Source organism: Plectropomus leopardus, chromosome 7 (genome assembly GCF_026936395.1).
Source record: "Plectropomus leopardus strain MGB_pleo_1.0 chromosome 7, ASM2693639v1, whole genome shotgun sequence".
Lineage (NCBI taxonomy): Eukaryota > Metazoa > Chordata > Actinopteri > Perciformes > Serranidae > Plectropomus > Plectropomus leopardus.
Genome location: NC_142182.1, coordinates 14,170,439 through 14,190,141, shown reverse-complemented (window position 1 = coordinate 14,190,141; position 19,703 = coordinate 14,170,439). Strand labels below are relative to the sequence as shown.

Sequence of the window (19,703 nt, the reverse complement as noted above, 5' to 3'; positions counted from 1 at the left end):
CTCAGAGATACTAAATCAACAGACAGGAGAGGAGAGAGGCAGGTGGATTTGACAGACTCGTCTGTCACTCCGGGAGCCTTGACGTTAGACCTGTCATTGAATGTAGATGTGTTTGATCAAGCACATTAGAAGCGAAACAACAAGCAAATGGGAGGATAGAAGCTGCTGGTACACAAACGCACAGCGTCGAGCAGAAGCGCACAAAAGCAGTAATGCTGGTTGAAAAAAGGGGCTGCAATAATTTTACATATTTGTTTAACAAGGATATATTGAATAATAGTTATGAATAATAAATCTTTTAGAGTCTCTTTAACAACTTTATGTCTATGATTTGGAAAAAAAACAACACATTATAAAAATGTTAAATGTCTCAAAAGCTCTTACCGAACTAGAGGGACACTCGGAGACCACAGACCTCTGCAAAAGTCAAATGCTGGCCAGTACTGCTGATTACACCATCCTGACCCACTGATGGGACAGTGCTGATGTGGAAGAGTAAGACCCACCTTCCAGTTACCCCCAAGGTTGCCTCAGTGTGAAGTAACCACCATTGACACTGTTATCTCTAACAGCACTGTTGCTAGCAAACATTTCGGCTCAGCCACCTCTATGTTTGCTTCTGAAGTCTGAGGTAAGAGCTGTATTAATTTATTGCAAGGTTAACAAAAGTGAAAGATAATTTGTGTATCCGGCTCATGATTCGGATGTGGTCCAAAATTTAATGGGTTCTTTCTTGGATCACGCCACACCCCTCCACCAGGTTTCATGAAAATCGCGACGGTAGTTTATCCCGTCATCCCGTCAAACAAACAGACAGTCAAATGCACTAATGGCACCAAAAATATGACCTCCTTGGCGGAGGTAATAACCCTAAATGAGAAAAAGTAGGTGAGCCTGTGACCTACAAATCCCAGCAAACTGTCACATACGCATCATCGTGTTTCCATCAGTTCTTAAGCATTTACTGATATATCCAAAGCTCTGTCTTTCACAGCTGAATCTGTACCACTTGATGTGCATATGAGTGTATATGTTAGACTGCCATGCTTCCCTCAACCCACTGACAAAGAGACCAAAGCGGACACTTTTCTCATCCATAGAGATGAGCAGATAAGACGTACTCTCAGCATCAGGTTACCAGCTTCTTTGCGGTTTAAGGTGCAGTGTTTGTGTCAGACCTGGGCCCTGCTCCAGCATGCAGGTTTACTGTGTTGCCTAGGCGCCTTGGCAGAATAATATCTAAATCTTTCTCAAATGTAGAACATGAAGTGCTCCAGGTTTTACATTGCAAAGTGGTAACAGGATCCACATGAAAGGCCTCAGTTGTCATCTTTACGAAACAGACCACAGTAATTGTTCAGTTTCATTTTTACATATTTCAGACTTGGTGTTCGTGTCTGTCTGCCTGCTGTTGAATATTCCCCTCTTTACAAACACTCTTCTTTGTGCTGTCTTGTCCAGCCTCTCCTTCATCACCCCCCCCCCCAACCCCCCCCCGTCTGCCTTTGTCGTTCCCGAAGGAGTAACCGACTTATCTCTCATATGTAAACTCAACAACAGCTGCCTTGTCAGTATAAAGCTGTGTGTATAAGCATGTGTATGCAAGCCAAAGATCACCCCGGTGATCTTTAGTCAGAGAGGTGAAAGGCAGCTTTCTGGCACCTCAGACAGATATACCGTCTTGGTCCCAAGAGGTGCTCCTAGGATACTGGGAATCAGCTATAAATCTGCACCCTACGCTCTTACCTTTTCCTTACTCATCCTGACTGTCCACACACACACACACACACACACACACACACACACACACACACACACACACGCACACACGCACACACTCACACACACTGCTCTGATAGGCGTGATGGTTGCTCCTCCTCAGAGTAATGACAGGGAGTCGTGTGTGACACCTCCCCATCAGACTATAAATCAGGCTTGTTGAGGCCCACCCTATGTCTTGTGATCCAAATGCAACACGAACAGATTCCACCCTTTACTTTCTGTATATTTTATGTTGGTACATTTTTGGCTGGCTATCAATGCTCAATACTTTTTGTGTGGACCAAGCATTGCGTATAAAAAAAAACTAGCTGTATTGAACTGCTGGTTAGATTTTTTGGTCACGTTTACTCATTTTTTAAATCTGAAATTTAAAAAAAAATACTATTTTATCTAGGGATTGTTCTTATGTGGCTGCTTGTGCAAAATGTTGTAAAACGTTTTTCTCAAAGTAAGATAGTTTGGTTTTTTTTAATCATCACATTGCAGGGGGAGCACTCAATGAGTTTTTTTTTTCACGGGATGGATAATTGATCTGTCGATCTGTTTGGAGCTGATAAGATCAGATAGATGGATGAGAGGAGCAGCTGGGAGTAAATGCTAACTTTTAGACCCAGCAGCATGAATCTTAAAGTTTCACATGTAATGCGCCTGATGTTCTGCTGCTCCATCTGTGCCCAAAGTACTCCCTGCGCTCTGAGAGGTGCGTGAATGAATTGTATATATATTTCAGCAGCACTCCTTATGGACGGCCCAGCTCCAAAAGTAGAAAATCTATTAATGACAGCAGATCTTTTAATTGTGGCAGACAAGCATAAATAATGTGTGTAAAACCCTGGTATGCTATGGCGTTAGAGTTTGAAAATGTCAACAATATCCTGCCATAGTTGCATCAACATCATCCTCAACATGGTTTTATTCTATTCCCAACACATTAAACACCCCAATATAATTCAGTTTCTTGGCGCTATGCTATAATTCTTTTTATAGTGAGCCTCTGCACATTTATTCTTTCATAAAATAATTTACTCTGAAATATCACATTGATGCCTGTCGGGAGACGTTGCATTCTGCCTGACCACCTTTGGTATCTGTCCCTTTTGCTCGTCCTTATACATGTTCACTTATGAGATATTTTTACTTCCTCATGTCTGAGAGTTAATTCTGTTTTTGCATGAACTTCGTATCTCCGCCCCAGTCTCTGTTCTAATACGTTTCCCTCTTTTTCTTTGTATGAAAAGTTGTTTATTCAGAATATGACTGTAAAGTTTACTCACAGGTGAGCAGTGTGACCTGAAATGTTCGGAAGTGTATTCACAATGCAAAAGCTTTATTATTAACTTAAGTCAACATGTTGTACATAGTTTGATGGTGACGCATTGTACATTCCACAGTGGTTCTCTGTTCAACACCCCCTTCCCGGTACAAATCATATCTCAGCACACACAACAGCATTTTTGTGGAGTGAATCTCCTTTACAGTAATGAAAAGACAACATCTTATCAGTGCGTAGCAGGATTTGACACGCTGCAATCGGTTACCTGAAGGTCTAACACAAACACATGATGAATCTCTTGCTCCATGGTCGTGTTTACCTGTATCCCTCTCTACAAGGGCCAGGTATGTTGGAACTCCCTAGGTAAATATTGGGAGTGTGTGAGAAGAGATGTTTTGCATAATAGCAAGCTGACCTTAGCAGTGGCGTAACGTGTTGCCTGTGGTTTTCTTTCAAACTTTCCTGGCGGTTGTTCAATGAATGTCACAGCAGGGGAACTCTGGCTTTCAGTTTCAAAGTTGAATCTAATCAAAACCAGCCGTGAGTGGTTTGTATTAGCCATGTAATGTCCGTGACCTCAGATTGATGTCTTGGAAGGAAGCAGGGAGGAATTCTTCACTTTCATCTGTGAAGACATTCATTCAGGAGACGGGTCAGTGTTTTCCTTACTGTTGGAGTCATATTTTTTTTTCTAATATTAACATTCCAACCCTGCACAAGAATGTGCACCTGCTCTGTCCTGGATTGATAACTGCCTTACCTAAGACTAAACTTAAAGCAGCAGCGTGTAAGATTAAGGAGGATATATGGGCAGAAACTGAATATAATATAATAAGTATTTTTTCTTTAGTTTCTAATAATCTTCTTATATTTTTTTACCTTAGAATCAGCTGTTTATATCTACATAGGGAGTGGATCCTCTTCCACAAAATCACCATGATACATCCACATGTTTCTATAGTAACCTACAATAGACAACCTAAACACTGGCTCAAGATGGAGCCATTTGCATTTTCTTTTTTTGCATTGGCAGTTAGCAACCCCTCAGCAACGAGGTGTCGGATAAAGAGTTTTTAGCATGACCCCTAAATCTTACACACTGTTCTTTTAAGTATTGTATATAACTGTAGCACATGATGTGGCAGACTGTAGCTTTGTGGCTTTGAGCTCTGCTAGATGATGTTTTCCTTGCAGCTACACAGATATTTGTTTCCTCTGGCATGCTAATAGCAATCTTCCCTTCAGCTCAGATAAGGACAGTTATATTGCATCATGGATTTCATGGAATTAAAGTATGATGAAAGACTAACACCATTCTCAGTCACCGATATATTAGCCTTCTTTCAATAACTCTGCAGTCGAAGGACTTTGGACTAAATGAAATGACATTCAGCTGCTTAGATTGAAACATTGACATTTTCTTGCACATAATTTGAGGCCTTATTTTGGACTGTGCTTCAAGAATGTATGATGGCAAAAAAAAGACAACAAAAAAAGGGTGAATAATTGATATGAGCAGACATGGAAGCGACCTTTAAATTACTAATGAGTTTAGCTTCAAACCTGTGACACTGGAGGCTGTGGCATTCCTGACTCCTCAATGACACATGCACGAAGGAAGTGAGAGCAGAGCACCCACACACGCACCTGCAAAAAAAAGATCGACTATAAATAGCATGTGTTGGCAATTTTAAGGCTACTCATTTCCACTCTCATGGTGTAAATTGCATCCTTTTAAACTAGTCGGTTCACTTTTAAAGTTATGTGTTATTTTAGTCCCGAATGAAGCCTCATCTGTGAGTTTGAGTCAGCCTGTCTGCCGTCTATCTGGGTAACATGTTATTTTGGCTATGCGATAAGTGAATGTCTGTCTGACTATATGCATGTGTGCATGCACTCACTGCAGAACTTATATGTGTGTATTCTCTAGTGTGTGTGCTGTGTACATGTGAGTTTGGCTGGGAACAGAGCGATGTCCTCCTTCCCTGGCAAAGCACTGCTGAGTCAGGTTGGGAGTATATAATTACACATGGGTGCCCATCAGCAGTCTGAGAGAGCCTTCTTTCCTGGCTCAACCAACAATACAAACTCCTGTACTCGCAGGGCTCAGCCTGCAGGCAGCCAAAGCGCTCATCCTGATCGAAGCTGTCGGATGAGGCCAGCTTTCCTCGGCCTTCCACAGACTATGTGCAGTCCTGCATTATCATTCTCACCATTAGCAGCTGGCTCTGTGGGCATATCCATGAGTCAGCGCTAACAAATTCCTGGTATCAAATGTACTTGGCTCGGTTTTCCGGTATCGTAGCGAACAAGTGAATGACCACAAACCAGGTATGAGTAAGTGTTTCAGTCAGTGAGATGAATAGGGCTGAATAAACTGTTGTGGCCACATGCTCATTGGAATGCACCGTATTGCCTTTCAGTGATACTCAAAAGTGTGTCAGAGTTCCTTTGTATTTCCAAAGTTACAATAACAAAACCTACTTTCTATGCATTTTGAATTAAAATTAAATAAAGGAAAAAAATTCTTCTCTCTTGGTTAAGGCCAGGTTGCCATCTGTGTGTGTGAATGCTGCTGGTGATTCATGATGATTGGGATTTCACACTAAGTGCTGTTTTACACAGTGTGACTGTCGTGGTAGTGACGGGCACAGGTGATGGCCAGACTCAGAACGTCCATGTCAATCCTGCTTCAGATCAACTGGAGTAATCGACCTGAACCTTTAGACCCTCCTTAATCATTGATTACATTCACAGTGATTACACGGCTTATATGTTCAGTGACTGCACATGAGATATTGCAGCAAGGAGCTGAATTGTTTGTCCATTTGTCCAGCTGATCTGGGATTTGAGCTTGCAACCCTTTAACTTGCAAGTTTTCTTGTAAATACTAGGTGCTGCTGCATATATTTGCCCTTGATTTAGAGGCAAAGGTGTCCCCTGCATTAATGAACCGCTGATCCACTCTCACTGAGATTTCACACTTGGACGAGCCAATCATTATAATGGAGAAGGCTGAAGGCTGCAGCGACAGATCCCTGTATGCAAGTATGACGACTAAAGCTTATTAGTGCTGTTTCTGATTCCTCTGCGCTGAGTCATTAGCATGTCAATAGAGGAAAGACACAGGCGGACGGGGGACATTTTCAAAGAGTTGGTCGGTCACAAGCATTTGGATTTTTGTTCCGGGAAATATTTGCCAAATTAATGTGCTGTGAGAAATTGCATTATTCATTAGGTGTGTTGAAGCTTCAGTGAAGTTCCGTTAGCAGGGAACCAGGCAACCGTTCAGTCTAATTAACAAGCAGCGTGTCTGGAGAGGCTGCTGCAGCCTGGCCCTTAACTGTTAGGAAGAAGAAGCAGCACCGTCACTGTCACTGTCATGTTCAAATACACAATTGTACAAATGTTTAAACACTAATGCCTGCACACAAATTAAATGTTATCTAAGCAGCATAAACAAAAACACACACATAACCCAGTTTTCTCTTCAAAAGTAGAGCAACTTCCACAAACCACAAAGTGAGCAGGCTGCTGTTTGATGTTTTGTTAACACCTCCTAGACACACAAAACCATCCAGCAGCGACTTAATTATTTTTCCAACATTTGACTGCCTTGTCGCATCCCATGAACACAGATCATCTCCTACATGACAGGTATGTCTACATTAAGTTACTAGGATTTAATGACACCCAGTAGAAACCTTTAGATTTTCGATCTAGTTTCCTCATGTGCCCAGTGGTCCACTCCCTGCTCTCCTACCGCAGGCACTGGATCCCTGCTGATAATGACGTCCTCATGGGATTTATGATGTTGTGGGAGCTACTGTTGGCTCTTGGAGAGTTTACAAAGCATAGTTTTCTTCATGACAGATCGTCATCCAGATCTGTCAAGAAGAAAGGAATGCTTTTGGTGAAAATCATGAGCAGATAAAGACATAAGGCTAGGCCAGACCTGTCAGTGTTTTTATGTAATGTAAAGCCTTTCTGCAAATATCTTCCGTATTTGCCTGAGGACAACGTTTTTCCAAGCTTGCACAAGTGTTGTTTATAGGAATTAGTACAGTTAATCCTTAAGCAACTTTTGCTTTTAGAAAAATGTCTGATGTTTTGAAATGAGATGTTAAAGAGTCAGACAATACCTTGTGGAACTACTGGTGACTTTAAATAGACAACCATACAAATTACAATGAAAAATATTAAAAAGAGTGCAGGTGTAAGAAAGCAGAAGGAGAAATATAAAACAGAGCGACAATTCTAAAAAGCCTTGTTCATTGAAGCTTGATGTGGGGAAGCTTTACAGAGCTTACAAAGCTCACTTATCATTTATGACGATGTTGATGGCTTTTTTCACACAGTTGGTTGCTTTCAGCACCACCTGGATACTTCTGGCCAAATGTAAGCAGTCACATAAGCAATGATAGATCTCCCAGCCAGATAAGTTGTTTGTATGCGTTTTGAAATTATAAAAGTTAGTTGGAACTCCTGAAAAGTACAACATGAGGTGTGTGTCTGTGTCTGTGTGTGTGTGTGTGTGTGTGTGTGTGTGTGTGTGTGTGTGTGTGTGTGTGTGTGTGTGTGTGTGTGTGTGTGTGTGTGTGTGTGTGTAGTATCATACTTTTGGAGCCAGTTTAAAAGCAGGCATTAGACATTTTTTCTTGCTGTGTGATGAAGCAGTGACTGAGAATGCCCATGTGATTTATCACAAGATTTCCACAGAGAACCTGTTCTAATTACTGAAGCAAAAGGATAATTTTTCTTCCATTATGTATAATCATTGTGCTACGCTCAACTACGGGCATGTTTTGGACTTCTCTGTTTGTTTTTGGTCTCATTGGTCTTTGAGCACATAAACTGGGCTCACTTGTTGGCTGAAATGCCGTATGAAGAAGAAGAAGGGGGAGGAGGAATAAAGAATGCAAAACGGGAGGCGAGGGAGGACAAAAGAAAGTGTCTGTTCTCCATTTTATTAGTTTTATCTGTGGTAACATGTGGACACAGCAGAACGGCACTAAAAGCTGGCGTGGCACGGCAGACGTCCAAGCGATGCCAGGGGCCACAAAAGAGGCAACACTGTCTGCTGAGTGTGGAACCAGGACAACAATAGTGTCTCTGCAGTACAGATGAGACCAGGCTGCTCAGTGCCAGCGTGTTACTGGCTCTTTGAGTTGTTTGTGTGTCTCTGCCAACCTGGACCAGAGTGGCACAGAGGACACTGCTTCTCCCAGCACTGTTCATTGTCCTCTAACAGCTATGTCTAACCCATTGTGTACACTTTAGCCAGCCTGGGCCAGGGTCTTATTTTCACTGTTGAAACTGATAGGGATAACTGTTTGTCTACTAATTGTTATATTTCAGTGTGTTCTTGTATCTGTCTTTGGTTCAGACCTGAAGCAGTGCGTGATGGACGCTCTCCCTTTTACTCCTGCCATTGTTCCCTGGACTTGTGTTGCTGCAGAGATAGCACAGTAATCACCCTGAGCTGGAGCAGCATCCCATAAAGATAGGCCTAAATGGCATGCCTGATTGCAAACACACTTACAGGCTAGTACATGAATGCTAGCGTACTCAACCTTTGACCATTGCACTAACATGACACAGAGTTCTGTGCACACTCACACAAACATTACACACCCAGTAAGCATACTCTTCATGTAGCCTGAGGGCTCAGGTGTTCAGAGGCTACAGTACATTAATAACCGTGCCTGGAATTTTTTCAGATAAGCTTTACTCTTTTCCGAACATTTGCCAATTCTGCTCATGACTAAGAGAAAGAAACATTTTTCTGAGGAAGCCCAGGGGGTTAAGGGTGTGTCTGTCCAGCTGCATGAGTACTGTTGTGCTTGCATGTATGTGTTTTTCCCTATATAAGTGTCTAATTTTCGGATTCTCATGTGAAAAAAATTGTGGATGGAGAGTGAGTGTCTCCAATGCTGTTGTTTTGGCATACGGACACTTCTCTGTTGCCCAGCTTGTCCAAAAAGCCCCATCAATTCACAGCCTGACACTATTGCTCACACTGGATAGCACACAGGCGAGCCGAATCATGCCCAGGGCTGCGATGCTAACCACTTCTGCCTCCAGTCGAATTCAGCTAGGAGCCAGGAGGCTGTCATTGAGGGGAGACAGACAGAGGCACAGACAGGGTGATGAAATACGCAAAGCGGGTTAGCTGGATGGGTGAGCGATGATGAGAGGGGAGAGGAGGGAATGGCACATGGCTCCAATCACTGCTCTTTTCTCTACCACTCTTTATCTGTCTATCTGACAGAGTTTCCCCCCCTACATTTATTCTCTCTGTCTCATTTGCTCACTGTCTGTCTTCTTTACTGTCTTTCTTTCGCCCCCTTTCATCATACAGTATGACTATTTTATTTATTCAATTTAAGCTCCTCAAGTGGCTTTTTTTTTTTTTTTGGGCGTGGATGTGCTTGTGTTTTAGCCTCGAGTGTGAGAGTTTTGATTGCTTCAGTTTGCTGTTTACCTCCATAGTGATACATTTTCTTGATTTCTTCCTCCTGAGAGAAATGTGTGACAGGCCAGAGCTCAGAGTTTCAACTGAAACTGTGTCTTGTGTTGTTATGGGTGGGTGGGGCTTGGGTGAAAGTAGAGGTGGGAGTTGGGATGTGTTTTTCTGTTTTGGTGGTGACTTGAGCTTAAAGGGTGGGGTGTGGTAGTGTTGTCATATGGGTAAAATTATGCGTTTCAAATAACTTTAGTGGCTTAGAGTAGAATGGGTGCAAGCACATAGTGACTCTGAACACGTGCAAAGCAGTCGGCAGCCGTGTTTGTCACAGCATTTGCATGTTGACTCTGAAACCAAACATTCTACATTCTACGGTTTATCCTAGCGTCACCCTTCTTTTCGGATAACAGATGTGTTGATTGACAGACTGCTTGGCATCTGCGGTACTTTGAACATTATATCAGCCCCTATCACTGTTGTTCAGAGCCTACGTTGATGGTACGCTTCATATTTCTGAGACTACATTCACACACAGCGTAAAGGTGCCTCTCCTCCATCTGTATTTCAGTGAGAAGTGACACAGGACTCCGGAGCTGCGCAGAGAAAAGGAGCTGGGTCAGGCGGATGTCTGGTTCTCAGTGTTGTTGTGCCTGTGACAAAGAGAATAGACAGCAACCTGAGACTCACAGGCCTGTTTGTTTCCTGTTAGTGCAGATTATCACATTTCACCAAGCCAGGAGGGACGAGAACTAAGCATCATGGGAGAGTGACATTCTGGGAGATGTTTGTGTTCTTGTTTAATGAGATTGTTATGGTACATAGGGGTATTTGACAGATATAGAAACCTTTAGGTGAGGCAAGTTTGTTCTTCTGTAAGCATGGAAATGATGTCAAATCCAGTTAGGTCGGAACCTAATTTCCCTATACATACAGGCATGTATTTGACAAAAACCTCAGGAGTTAATTGTCTGTTTGAGCTATGTAAACAGTTTTCTCTCAGTTTACTCTAAGGTATGAAGATGTTTGTGCATAGAGGAAAGTTTCTGGCCTGTAAGGTAGCATTCCTCTCCATGGGGCTTGAAAATGTAAAATGTTTCTTCCTGTTCACCTGTGCTTTTTTTAAAAGCTTCACAGCAAAAGTAAATGATTGTCTTCTTACTCTGTGACTCAACCAGTTGGGCTTAATTATGTATTGCGACACAGCACACTGCGTGCCCTCTGAAAGATCCACATCTGAGCTGTGTTGAAATTTCTGGTGTTTGATTTTTGGTAAGCACTCCCTTTTCATATCAACTTTCTCTCCCGGATGAAATCACCGCGCTCACGTAACTCAAAAGAATTTCTACCACATGTGATCATCTGTGTCTATCTCCCGCTTGTTTCCTGTGATCTGGATCCGCGGGTTCAGTCTCTGAGCCGTGCCATCATTCCCTCCGTATGTGGTGTCATGTTGAGCTGTGTGATGTTGTTGCCACATCAGATAGGCTGTTGCTCCCCAGCAGAGTTTGTGTTTGGCATTTAAACAGTGGAGAAAGTAATGGCGGTGGGGGGGCAGCCAGGTCAGCGGCAGAGGAGGGGCGGGGCTGAGGGCTTTGTTAAGAAAAGCAGGAATTCTTCCGGCTGGCAGATGAAGTCAGTGCATTCCTCCAAAGCAGCTCCCTATAGGCAGCCAGTGGAGCAGAGCCAGGCACTGAATGAGGGGCAAGATAATGGTGGGGCTCAGTATTAAACACCTCCCATTGAGAACCGGAGAGACAGTCAGAAAGAGAACACCATCTGTCTGACTCTGGGTGAAGAGTTGTCTTTAACCCACCTAGGCTACAAAGTTTCATTTACTCTGCCAACTTTTGTAGATAATCCTACCACCGCCTGAGGCATTTCACTTTTTATGAGCACTGCGGTATTTTATTACCTTGTTTTGAAGCTTAGCTGTAAAAAAAAAAAAAAAAAGCACAGACAGACGGAGGGATGACCGAACATAATAATATTAATTTTGGTTAAACCTGCTGCCCATACGTGTGTGAGTCAACCTGCTAATCTGCTCTCTGAAGTCTTATGAGACCCAGTTCTGGTCCTGCTGAGGGGAATCAAACGGAGGGACACAAACACACACAGACAACACACATTTGTTCTATCTTTCCTACCATGTTTCTGTGGATTTCTACCACCGCACAAACACCCTCTCCCAAACATAGACACACTTGAGTTGCTCCACTTTCCCTGTCCGTTCCCCTCGGCAGTAAGCTATCATAACGGCTTTGAAGGAGGGCAGCAGAGCGTTTAATTGGGTTACAGATTGGCATTTATGCTTCCAGGTCCACAAGATACTGCCGGGGCTCTTAACTAACCACTAGGAACTTAACAAAATACTCTACCCCTCGGCTGCTGGTCTCGAAATTTACAATTCAATCATTCACTCAGTCAGCAAAGAACATTTTTTGACGTCAGCACTGTTGAAAAATGACTAACAAGTAAAGGAGCTCTGTGTGTGTGTGTGTGTGTGTGTGTGTGTGTGTGTGTGTGTGTGTGTGTGTGTGTGTGTGTGTGTGTGTGTGTGTGTGTGTGTGTGTGTGTGTGTGTGTGTGTGTGTGTGTGTGTGACAGCTCCCAGTGTGTTTTGTTTAGGTTAGCAACAAGTTGTGTGACATGCTGGGATAAGATTACATCATCATCAGTGGAGCCTGAAAAAAAGTGGTTTGGTGTCTTTTTTGTCAGGAGCTCGATGTTGTTTCTACATTGACAAAAAGTCTGTTCTTTCAGCAGGAAATTTAGATTTGTGGATTATTCGCGAATCATATCAACACACCTCTAACATGTCTCTCTGCTCTTGTCTTTCAGAGTCAGTGCCATGCAGTGTTGAGTTGAGTGAATCCAAGCTGAAGTGATCTGTTTTGAGGCCCATCTTACCTCTCACCCTGTCCTGCTCGGTCCCAGATGGAGCTCAAAGTGTGGGTGGACGGAGTGGTGCGGGTCGTTTGCGGCCTGTCTGAGGAGACGTCTTGCCAGGATGTAGTCATCGCTCTGGCCCAGGCCATTGGTGAGCACCTTAAACTCCTCTCTGTGGTGAAATCATCCTTCAAGCCGTTGTCACTTGGCACTTTGTTTGTATGCCTGACAGTTTATCTTACACCCTAAAGTGATTAGATAAAAACCCCGCAATGAGAAATTTAACTTTTACACGCTAAGGTTGCAGCAATCTGCTTCTGCACTCACCTTTTCATTCTCCACCGACCCAAATTAAGCACTCTGTTAGATTGTCAGTGGGTCAGTTTGGATTTGAGCCGGCTCTCTGTCCCTGTATCCTCCGGCTTTATTCGAGCCTTACGCCGCAGCAACGTTGAACAACATAAATCCAGATTTAGCACTCTCCTCCTTCCATGAGTGAGCTGCCTGCCAAGTCATCAGGGAGGGTTTGTCCTAATTTCAAGGTCCTTGTGGAAACTTCAGTTTATTTGAACATTTTTTTTACATGTTGTGTGAGTCTTACGCAGCAGCCTTTTATTCCAGTCCTCAGAGGCAGAGATTTAAAGGTATCAGCATCATCACAGTGCTTCTCATGTCATTTGTTCACTTAGTGTTACTTGCGTAGAATCAGCAGGAGTCAAACATACTGCTTTAATTACATTGAAGGAGAAGAAAGGTCCTGTCAGATTTATATAATGCATATTTTTTAATGAAAAACCCAAATGTCATGCAGTTCCTTCGGTTTGATATGTTGGTGTTTGTGTTGTCTTCCAGCTTGTAGGTGTATTTCTTTGTACTCACTCTCTGTTTCTCTCTGTCCCCAGGTCAGACAGGCCGTTATGTTCTGATTCAGCGTCTTAGGGATACAGAGAGGCAGCTGTTGGCTACAGAGAAGCCTCTGGAGTCTCTGGCTAAGTTAGGTCAACATGGCAGTGAAGTTCAGTTCTTCCTTCGCCGTACGGGTCCTAGCAGCAGTGACGTACCGAACTCAAAACAGGACAGACCAACTCCACCCCCTCTGCCCAAGCATCCTGAGCCAGAGCCCTTGAAACGCAGCCAGCCTAAGAAAGCACTCACCTTTAACCTGGGGCCATCCACCTCACCTAAAACCAAAGCCAAACAGTTTAAAAGGTCTCCTCGGGACTCTCCAGAGCAAAGAACCTCCCCCTCCCCTTCTCCTAGCCCTATATCCCCTCATGTGCCATCCCCATCTCCGTCACCACCTATAGGCCCATCCAAAGAGGAAGTCTTTAGGAAGGTTCTTCAGCAACAGGAGAGACTGAGGGCGATGGAGACCCAGCTAGAAGCCCTAGAGAGGGAGTCGCATAATTGGGAGCGTCCTTACCCATCTCCATGTCCCTCGCCAGTTTCTGACGCTCGCTTGCAAGAAGAGATGGATGCTCTGGAGCAAGCGGTGCGGAGGAACCAGGCTGAGCTTTCCCACGAGCAGTTCTGGGAGGAGGAGCTTCAGGCAGAGGTGGAGAGGGAGCGAGGGATGAGGAGGAAGCTTGGGGAGCTTCATGCCAAGCTCGATGACTGCGGACGGCGTCTCCACGAGTTCTCTGTTCGCTCTGCTCAGCTGGAGCAAGAGATCCAGCGGGAAAGTCAGTCAGAGGGGAAAGCAGGCAGACCCGAGGAATCCCTTGAAGCTGTGAAGGTGGAGCTCCAGAGCCGGGAGGCTCAGGGAACAGAGCTGGAGGAGCAGCTATCTGAGACTGACAAGGCTCTGGGGAAGGCAGAGTCTCTGATGCAGGTAAGGAGAGAGGTGACTGTTCAGGAGAAAGGGCTTTAAATCCAGCCCATGTGTTGTCGTTTGAGGAGTGTAGCACTGACCCTCTTCTAGCCACACTGTAAAACTGTATCCCTCTCCTACCTGCATACTGCAGCAGACAAACAACAATGCAGAGACACTTGAACACATGCTTTATTGTGGCATTTTTATATTCAAATAATTATTCAAGAAATGACCATGACATGAATGCTGTATACTCATATCCTACCTTGTATGAAAGTGTTTTATTGTTTGAAGAACTATATTTACGTCTTGCCGAACTAGTTTGGCAGGTATCATCTTGTATGCATGTTCTGAACACGTGGTGTTTCTACTACATTGCCAATATCAACATATTCTTGTACCCTGTGTATGGAAAAGAGATTAAAGAGGATTGATTTGTAGAACAAAAGCCCCTTTTATTGGATCTACTCAGCCTCAACGTATATTAGTTTGTGGTGTCATTGTTTGTTTACTTTTGGCGGTTGTCATAGATGCGGCTATATCAATAAAAGCCGAACCCAGTTTAGAGTGAAACTCAAGTTTCCGCATAATCCTCATGAAACCAAAGACTCGGGTATCCACTTCATGCAGCTCTTTCAGACTAGTCCTAGCCAGGGGAGTGAAAAAATTAAAATTCTCTTTTATTGTAGTATGTTAGAGGTTTTAAATGTTTTGCCACAAGGAAATGGAGCACACAAACTATTTGTAGTCCAGTGTTTCCATGTCTTCATCAGGAAAGACCAGCCAGACTGAAAGACCTTTGTGTCCCACTCTCAATGCACTGCTCTCAACGGGCTGCAAGTAATAACCAGCAAACTGGCTGCAAAACTGATCAAAACATAACGATAAGCTCATTTGCTTGTCAGTCAGTCACCCCCATGGGGATGCGTCTGACTCTGGGGGTGAACTCAACAGATTTTGCGCCTGACTGATGGAACAGAGAGGGACTGTGTCATGATCAATTTGCCAATTATATAGAAAGCATCCTGCTGCAGAACAGAGGTATTAGGCTGTTTTTTCACATGCAGTGGTATAATATGTACCGCCATGTCATAAGAGGACTGCACAAAAATTGTAATTGAAAGAGGCATTTTGCCACCCAGGCAGTTGTTGCCTTAGAGAAAAAGACGGTTATATTTCCTTTAGATTTCATTTTAAAACTGGTAACTTAATACAGTATAATAAAACTTAATCCATAGTAATGGAAAGGTGTGTGTGTCCGCCTGTGTCAGTAATCAGTCAGCTGATGAGTCGAGGCTGCCAGCCTAGTGTTTAAGTGTCAGTGGTGATGAGCGCAGCATTCCTGTCATTAGGTTAATGGAGGCAGACCTGCAGGTGTGAACTGCCTCAGGAGGCTGCCTCAGTCCAACATCAATTAAACGTATACACACACACAGGCATGGGGTTGGGGACTGTAGCATACTGCTGCTGCTTCCCGTGCTGTGGGCAGACACATTGATTTAAGCACAAATGGACAGTTGATTAAGACTGATTTAATGGCCTGTTTGTGTGCAGCATGGTTTAATCTGTGGGTGCAACGGGGATGCCACTGTCCCTATGGAGTATCTGAACTCCCCTTTTTGACTAATATCTTGGCATTGGGTCAATTAAGATTAAGAATTAAGATTTGTCATGTGTATGCCTCAGGCTAATGGAATCTGATGGGATCAGAAAAAAATGCTTATGGTAGTTTTGAAACTTGATTTGTTGTAGATGAATGGTCTGATGATGGGTGGTAGTCTCTTTGAGTGACACTAGACTTGTAGACTCTGCTGCCCTCTTATGGTGAAAAGGTGCTAGGCATTTACAGTAGAAGTAATCAGAGCTAAACTCACAACACAGGAGTCCTACCTTATTAATACACGAAAACATTCTGATGTTGGTGTTTTGTTACAGTCATAAAAATTATGCCAAATAGAATCTACTGGATAATATGCCTGTTTAGCTCATCCCATTTCCATGTGCTGCACCCATTTACAAACAAGGTGTCAGTGTTCAGTGAGTCAGTGCTGACTGATGTGAGCTCTAAATTGTCCTTTGTTCTCCTTGCTGATCCATGTTCTTTTTCCATCTCAGGCCAAACAGGAGGAGTTGGAGGAGTTGAATAAGGAGCTGAGGCAGTGTAACCTTCAGCAGTTTATCCAACAGACAGGTGTCCTGCCAGCGCACACCCACTCACGCACGGAGTTTCAGGAGCAACTGGAGCAGTTAGAACTGGCACATCTTCTACAGGATGGATACAGGAATGGAAGTATGACAACAGCAAAAAATAACATTAAAGGTCCCATATTGTAAAAGTTGGATTTGCACATTTTATTTTAAAGCAAATATAGGTGCTATGTAAATACTGTGAAAGTGTCAAAACACTCAATCCAGAGAGGAATCCACACTTAATATTCAGAAACTGTACCTTTAAACAAGCCATCAGGACTTCTGTCAAGTTGTGATGTCATAACTATATTACACAAAGGTAGAAACATTCCCTGCTGCAATAACAATGCAAAAACTAAGAGCAAAGATATGGAAGACCAGAAAATACTGACAAATCAAAGCAGACTGGGCTTTTGGGGAGGGTCTAAAAGAGGCTGGCGCTAAAATGGAGTGTTTTAGACAAAGGGAGATACAGGCAGGCAGTATGACACAGATGTGCTTTAAAAATTAAAGCATGTAAATATGTTCTAGTTTGCTGCGTTTCCACCAGCAGGTTGCTTCTTTTCAGTTCAGTATACATTTTTTGTGTTTCTATTGTGAAAAGTTGTGGATGATACCTTTAGTACCTTTGGAACCATCCTCGTTTTATCATCACCCCTGTGCTTGGCGTACCTAGCACACAGATCCGGTACTAAAAGGTGGAGCAGGAAACCCTTCAGTCCGTTGATTGGTCAGTAGAGAATCAACACTGTATTAAGGGCTGAGTCGTGACTGGTTTTCCATACAGTAATAAACGAACTATAAAATGAAAGGATGTCTTGCAGCCTCTTACAGCAGCTGTAAACTGAGAAAAAAAATCAACTTTTAAGGTGGAATGTTTTATTTATAATGTTATTTGTATAACAGGGTGTGGTAGGACCCAGTTGCAGCACAACAGAGCAGGAGAGTAGTTGGTAATGACCTTAATTTAATCTTAAACCAGATTGAATGGAGCAAAGGTGAGTATAATCAGGTTGCAGGTAAGTAGGGACAGTTATCAGTTCTGGGGTCAAGCAGAGTTCATAGAGAGATTGGGGTGAGCTCACGTTCACAGGTGATAGTTCAGAGCTTGAGTGGGGAAACTGTGAACGTGGAGCCGACTGGCAGGTGAATGTATCAGTTATTATAGTTGCAGAAACACTTACAACAGGGAGCCTGTGGGAAAAGCAGGGACTTCAGAGAGGGGCAGGCTGGGCTCGTGGTCAAAGAGGAAGCAGAGTTGGCGTCAGGCAGGCAGACAGCAGAGCAGACGAATCCAGCAGGAGCAGGCAGCGAACAATATACACCAGCGGCACTTACACGGAGGAGATATCTAATTGAGAGAGACGCTCACTCCAGCCTGAACCCCTATTCTATTGATGATCAACTGGGCGCAGACTTCACTCTGTGTCAGCGGTTAACAATAAAATACAGCGAGTACTGCTGAACAGAGTAGCGAGTGTCAATAACCCCACCCACATCTAAGAGTCCTGTTTGCTGTGGAAGCGCCTAACAGGTCTAGGGTCTAGGTACTTCTTCATAGCTGTTACTTTTGGTTTCAAAGGTACCATACTGAAAGCTTTTGGTGGAAACGCAGCTGTAGAAACCTTAAGTACAAGTATGAACCTAAAAAAGTTTGCATTGTATGGGACCTTTAAAGCTTAAACATAGTATTTTATACTCAGCTGCTTAAGTCAGATGACTTTCCCTCTAAACATTTTTCTTTCTCTCTGTCAGGTCCCAGTGTAACTCAAGTGGAATCGCCGCCTCGCCCCACTGCCAAACAGTTCCTGGGACATCCACGCAACCTGCAAAACCCTCTAGTGTCCAGTCTCAACCCTGAGGGTGTGTATGTGTGAGACCCTGCTGCTTCCAAAGTTCATCCCACTCTGCTCCTCTCCTGCCCTGCCCACCCCCTGGTCCCAGAGCCCCCTTGCCCTCTCCCCATACTTTCTCTCCCAGCTTGATTGGGTTTAAGGCTGCCATATTTTGGTGTTGGGTAGTGGAAGCATCTGTATGGTGGAGGTCCCTGCTACTTCCCAGCAGCTTCTCTGTGTTCTACCTTTAAGTGCTGAAAGACTTGTCTTCTGCTGGTTCCTGTCTTTAACTTTTTACAGCTGATTTAACAAATTCCTCCCTCCATTTTCTCACGTCTCCCTGTATGCTTTAATTCTGTAAGCCTATCTATCCTTTCATGTTGTCTCTAATCCCTGCCCTTCTCCTGCTCTCTTACTGTTTGCTTCTGGACTAACAGTAGCTGCTTTCATTATACTTTAATACATCTGGGAACTTGCTCCTCTAATGCCCTCCCTCTGTAATACAGAGCGGCCTTCCCACCCTTGAGTCAACAATTGTCTACGGACAGCTGCTTTTCCACTGTATCTCCATGTAACACATCAATCGCACTGGGAATGACTGTAGCAGACATTCTGATTGTAGCTCTGTTTTTATACTGTGACATGGAACGATATGAGACCAGTGCCATATCAGTTTGCCTTTTATGTATGGATACTGTTTATATGTGAAGGGGTGGGGGTGTATCTATACAATGCCTTGTACTTTGGTGACACTTGACTTCCAAAGAGCAAGAGCCTTTCACAGAAGGGCTCTGCAAAAATGTATTGCACTGTCCCATTCTCTTTCTGTGTGAAGCCATGGCCCCGGTTTGCCTGCAGAGAAATGTATCCGTCCATTCTCTTTCTGCTCTTCTAGCAGACATTTTATTTTAGGAGCTTATAGCTTTTGCCAGTCTATTTTTATCAAGCTCTGTGCCAAAAGAAGAGATGCATTTCATAAGTAGTGCAACAAGGCCATGGTTTGTTCAGATACCTTTCTTTTCCTCCATTGGGATGGATGCGCCTGGCTCTTTTTGCTGTCATCACACCAAACATTTGACCTGTCATAACTTGTATTGTGCCTCAGTGTACTGTAGATTTAGGATGAACTTACTTACCTAGAGTGGAATAACAAACATCAAGCAGACAAGGGAAGCTGTTGTTTTCAGTGCTTTTACTGTCTTCATTACTATTAACCACAAATAACCACCCAAACCACCTAAAACCAATATTTACTTTATAATAGCACTTAGCATCTTATTATATGTCTCAGTTATGCTGACAGGTCAAAGTGACGTGTGCTTGAGCGTGCACTCTTCTCACCGTCTACAGTGTGGTGTTTTCTTTGTGGGATTACACAACCGCTCCTTGCTTGGGAAACTACAGACATCTCAGTGCTTGTTATAGAGACATGCTTGAAACTGATTCTGTCCCCAAAATA

At 43.5% G+C, this 19,703-nt stretch overlaps 1 protein-coding gene across 4 annotated transcripts in view; it reads left to right on the top strand.

Annotated features, from left to right (window-relative positions):
- rassf7a (Ras association domain family member 7a) overlaps nt 1–19,703 on the top strand; it is a 38,031-nt gene that overhangs the window by 17,818 nt on the left and 510 nt on the right. For all 4 annotated transcript variants that reach the window (XM_088079994.1, XM_088079993.1, XM_042496713.2 and 1 more), the window contains 4 exons: nt 12,359–12,557; nt 13,309–14,237; nt 16,335–16,509; nt 18,165–18,272. In XM_088079994.1, the coding sequence (XP_087936120.1) occupies nt 12,455–12,557; nt 13,309–14,237; nt 16,335–16,509; nt 18,165–18,272 (1,315 nt within the window). In that variant the 5' untranslated portion in view covers nt 12,359–12,454. The remainder of the gene's footprint in view (nt 1–12,358; nt 12,558–13,308; nt 14,238–16,334; nt 16,510–18,164; nt 18,273–19,703) is intronic.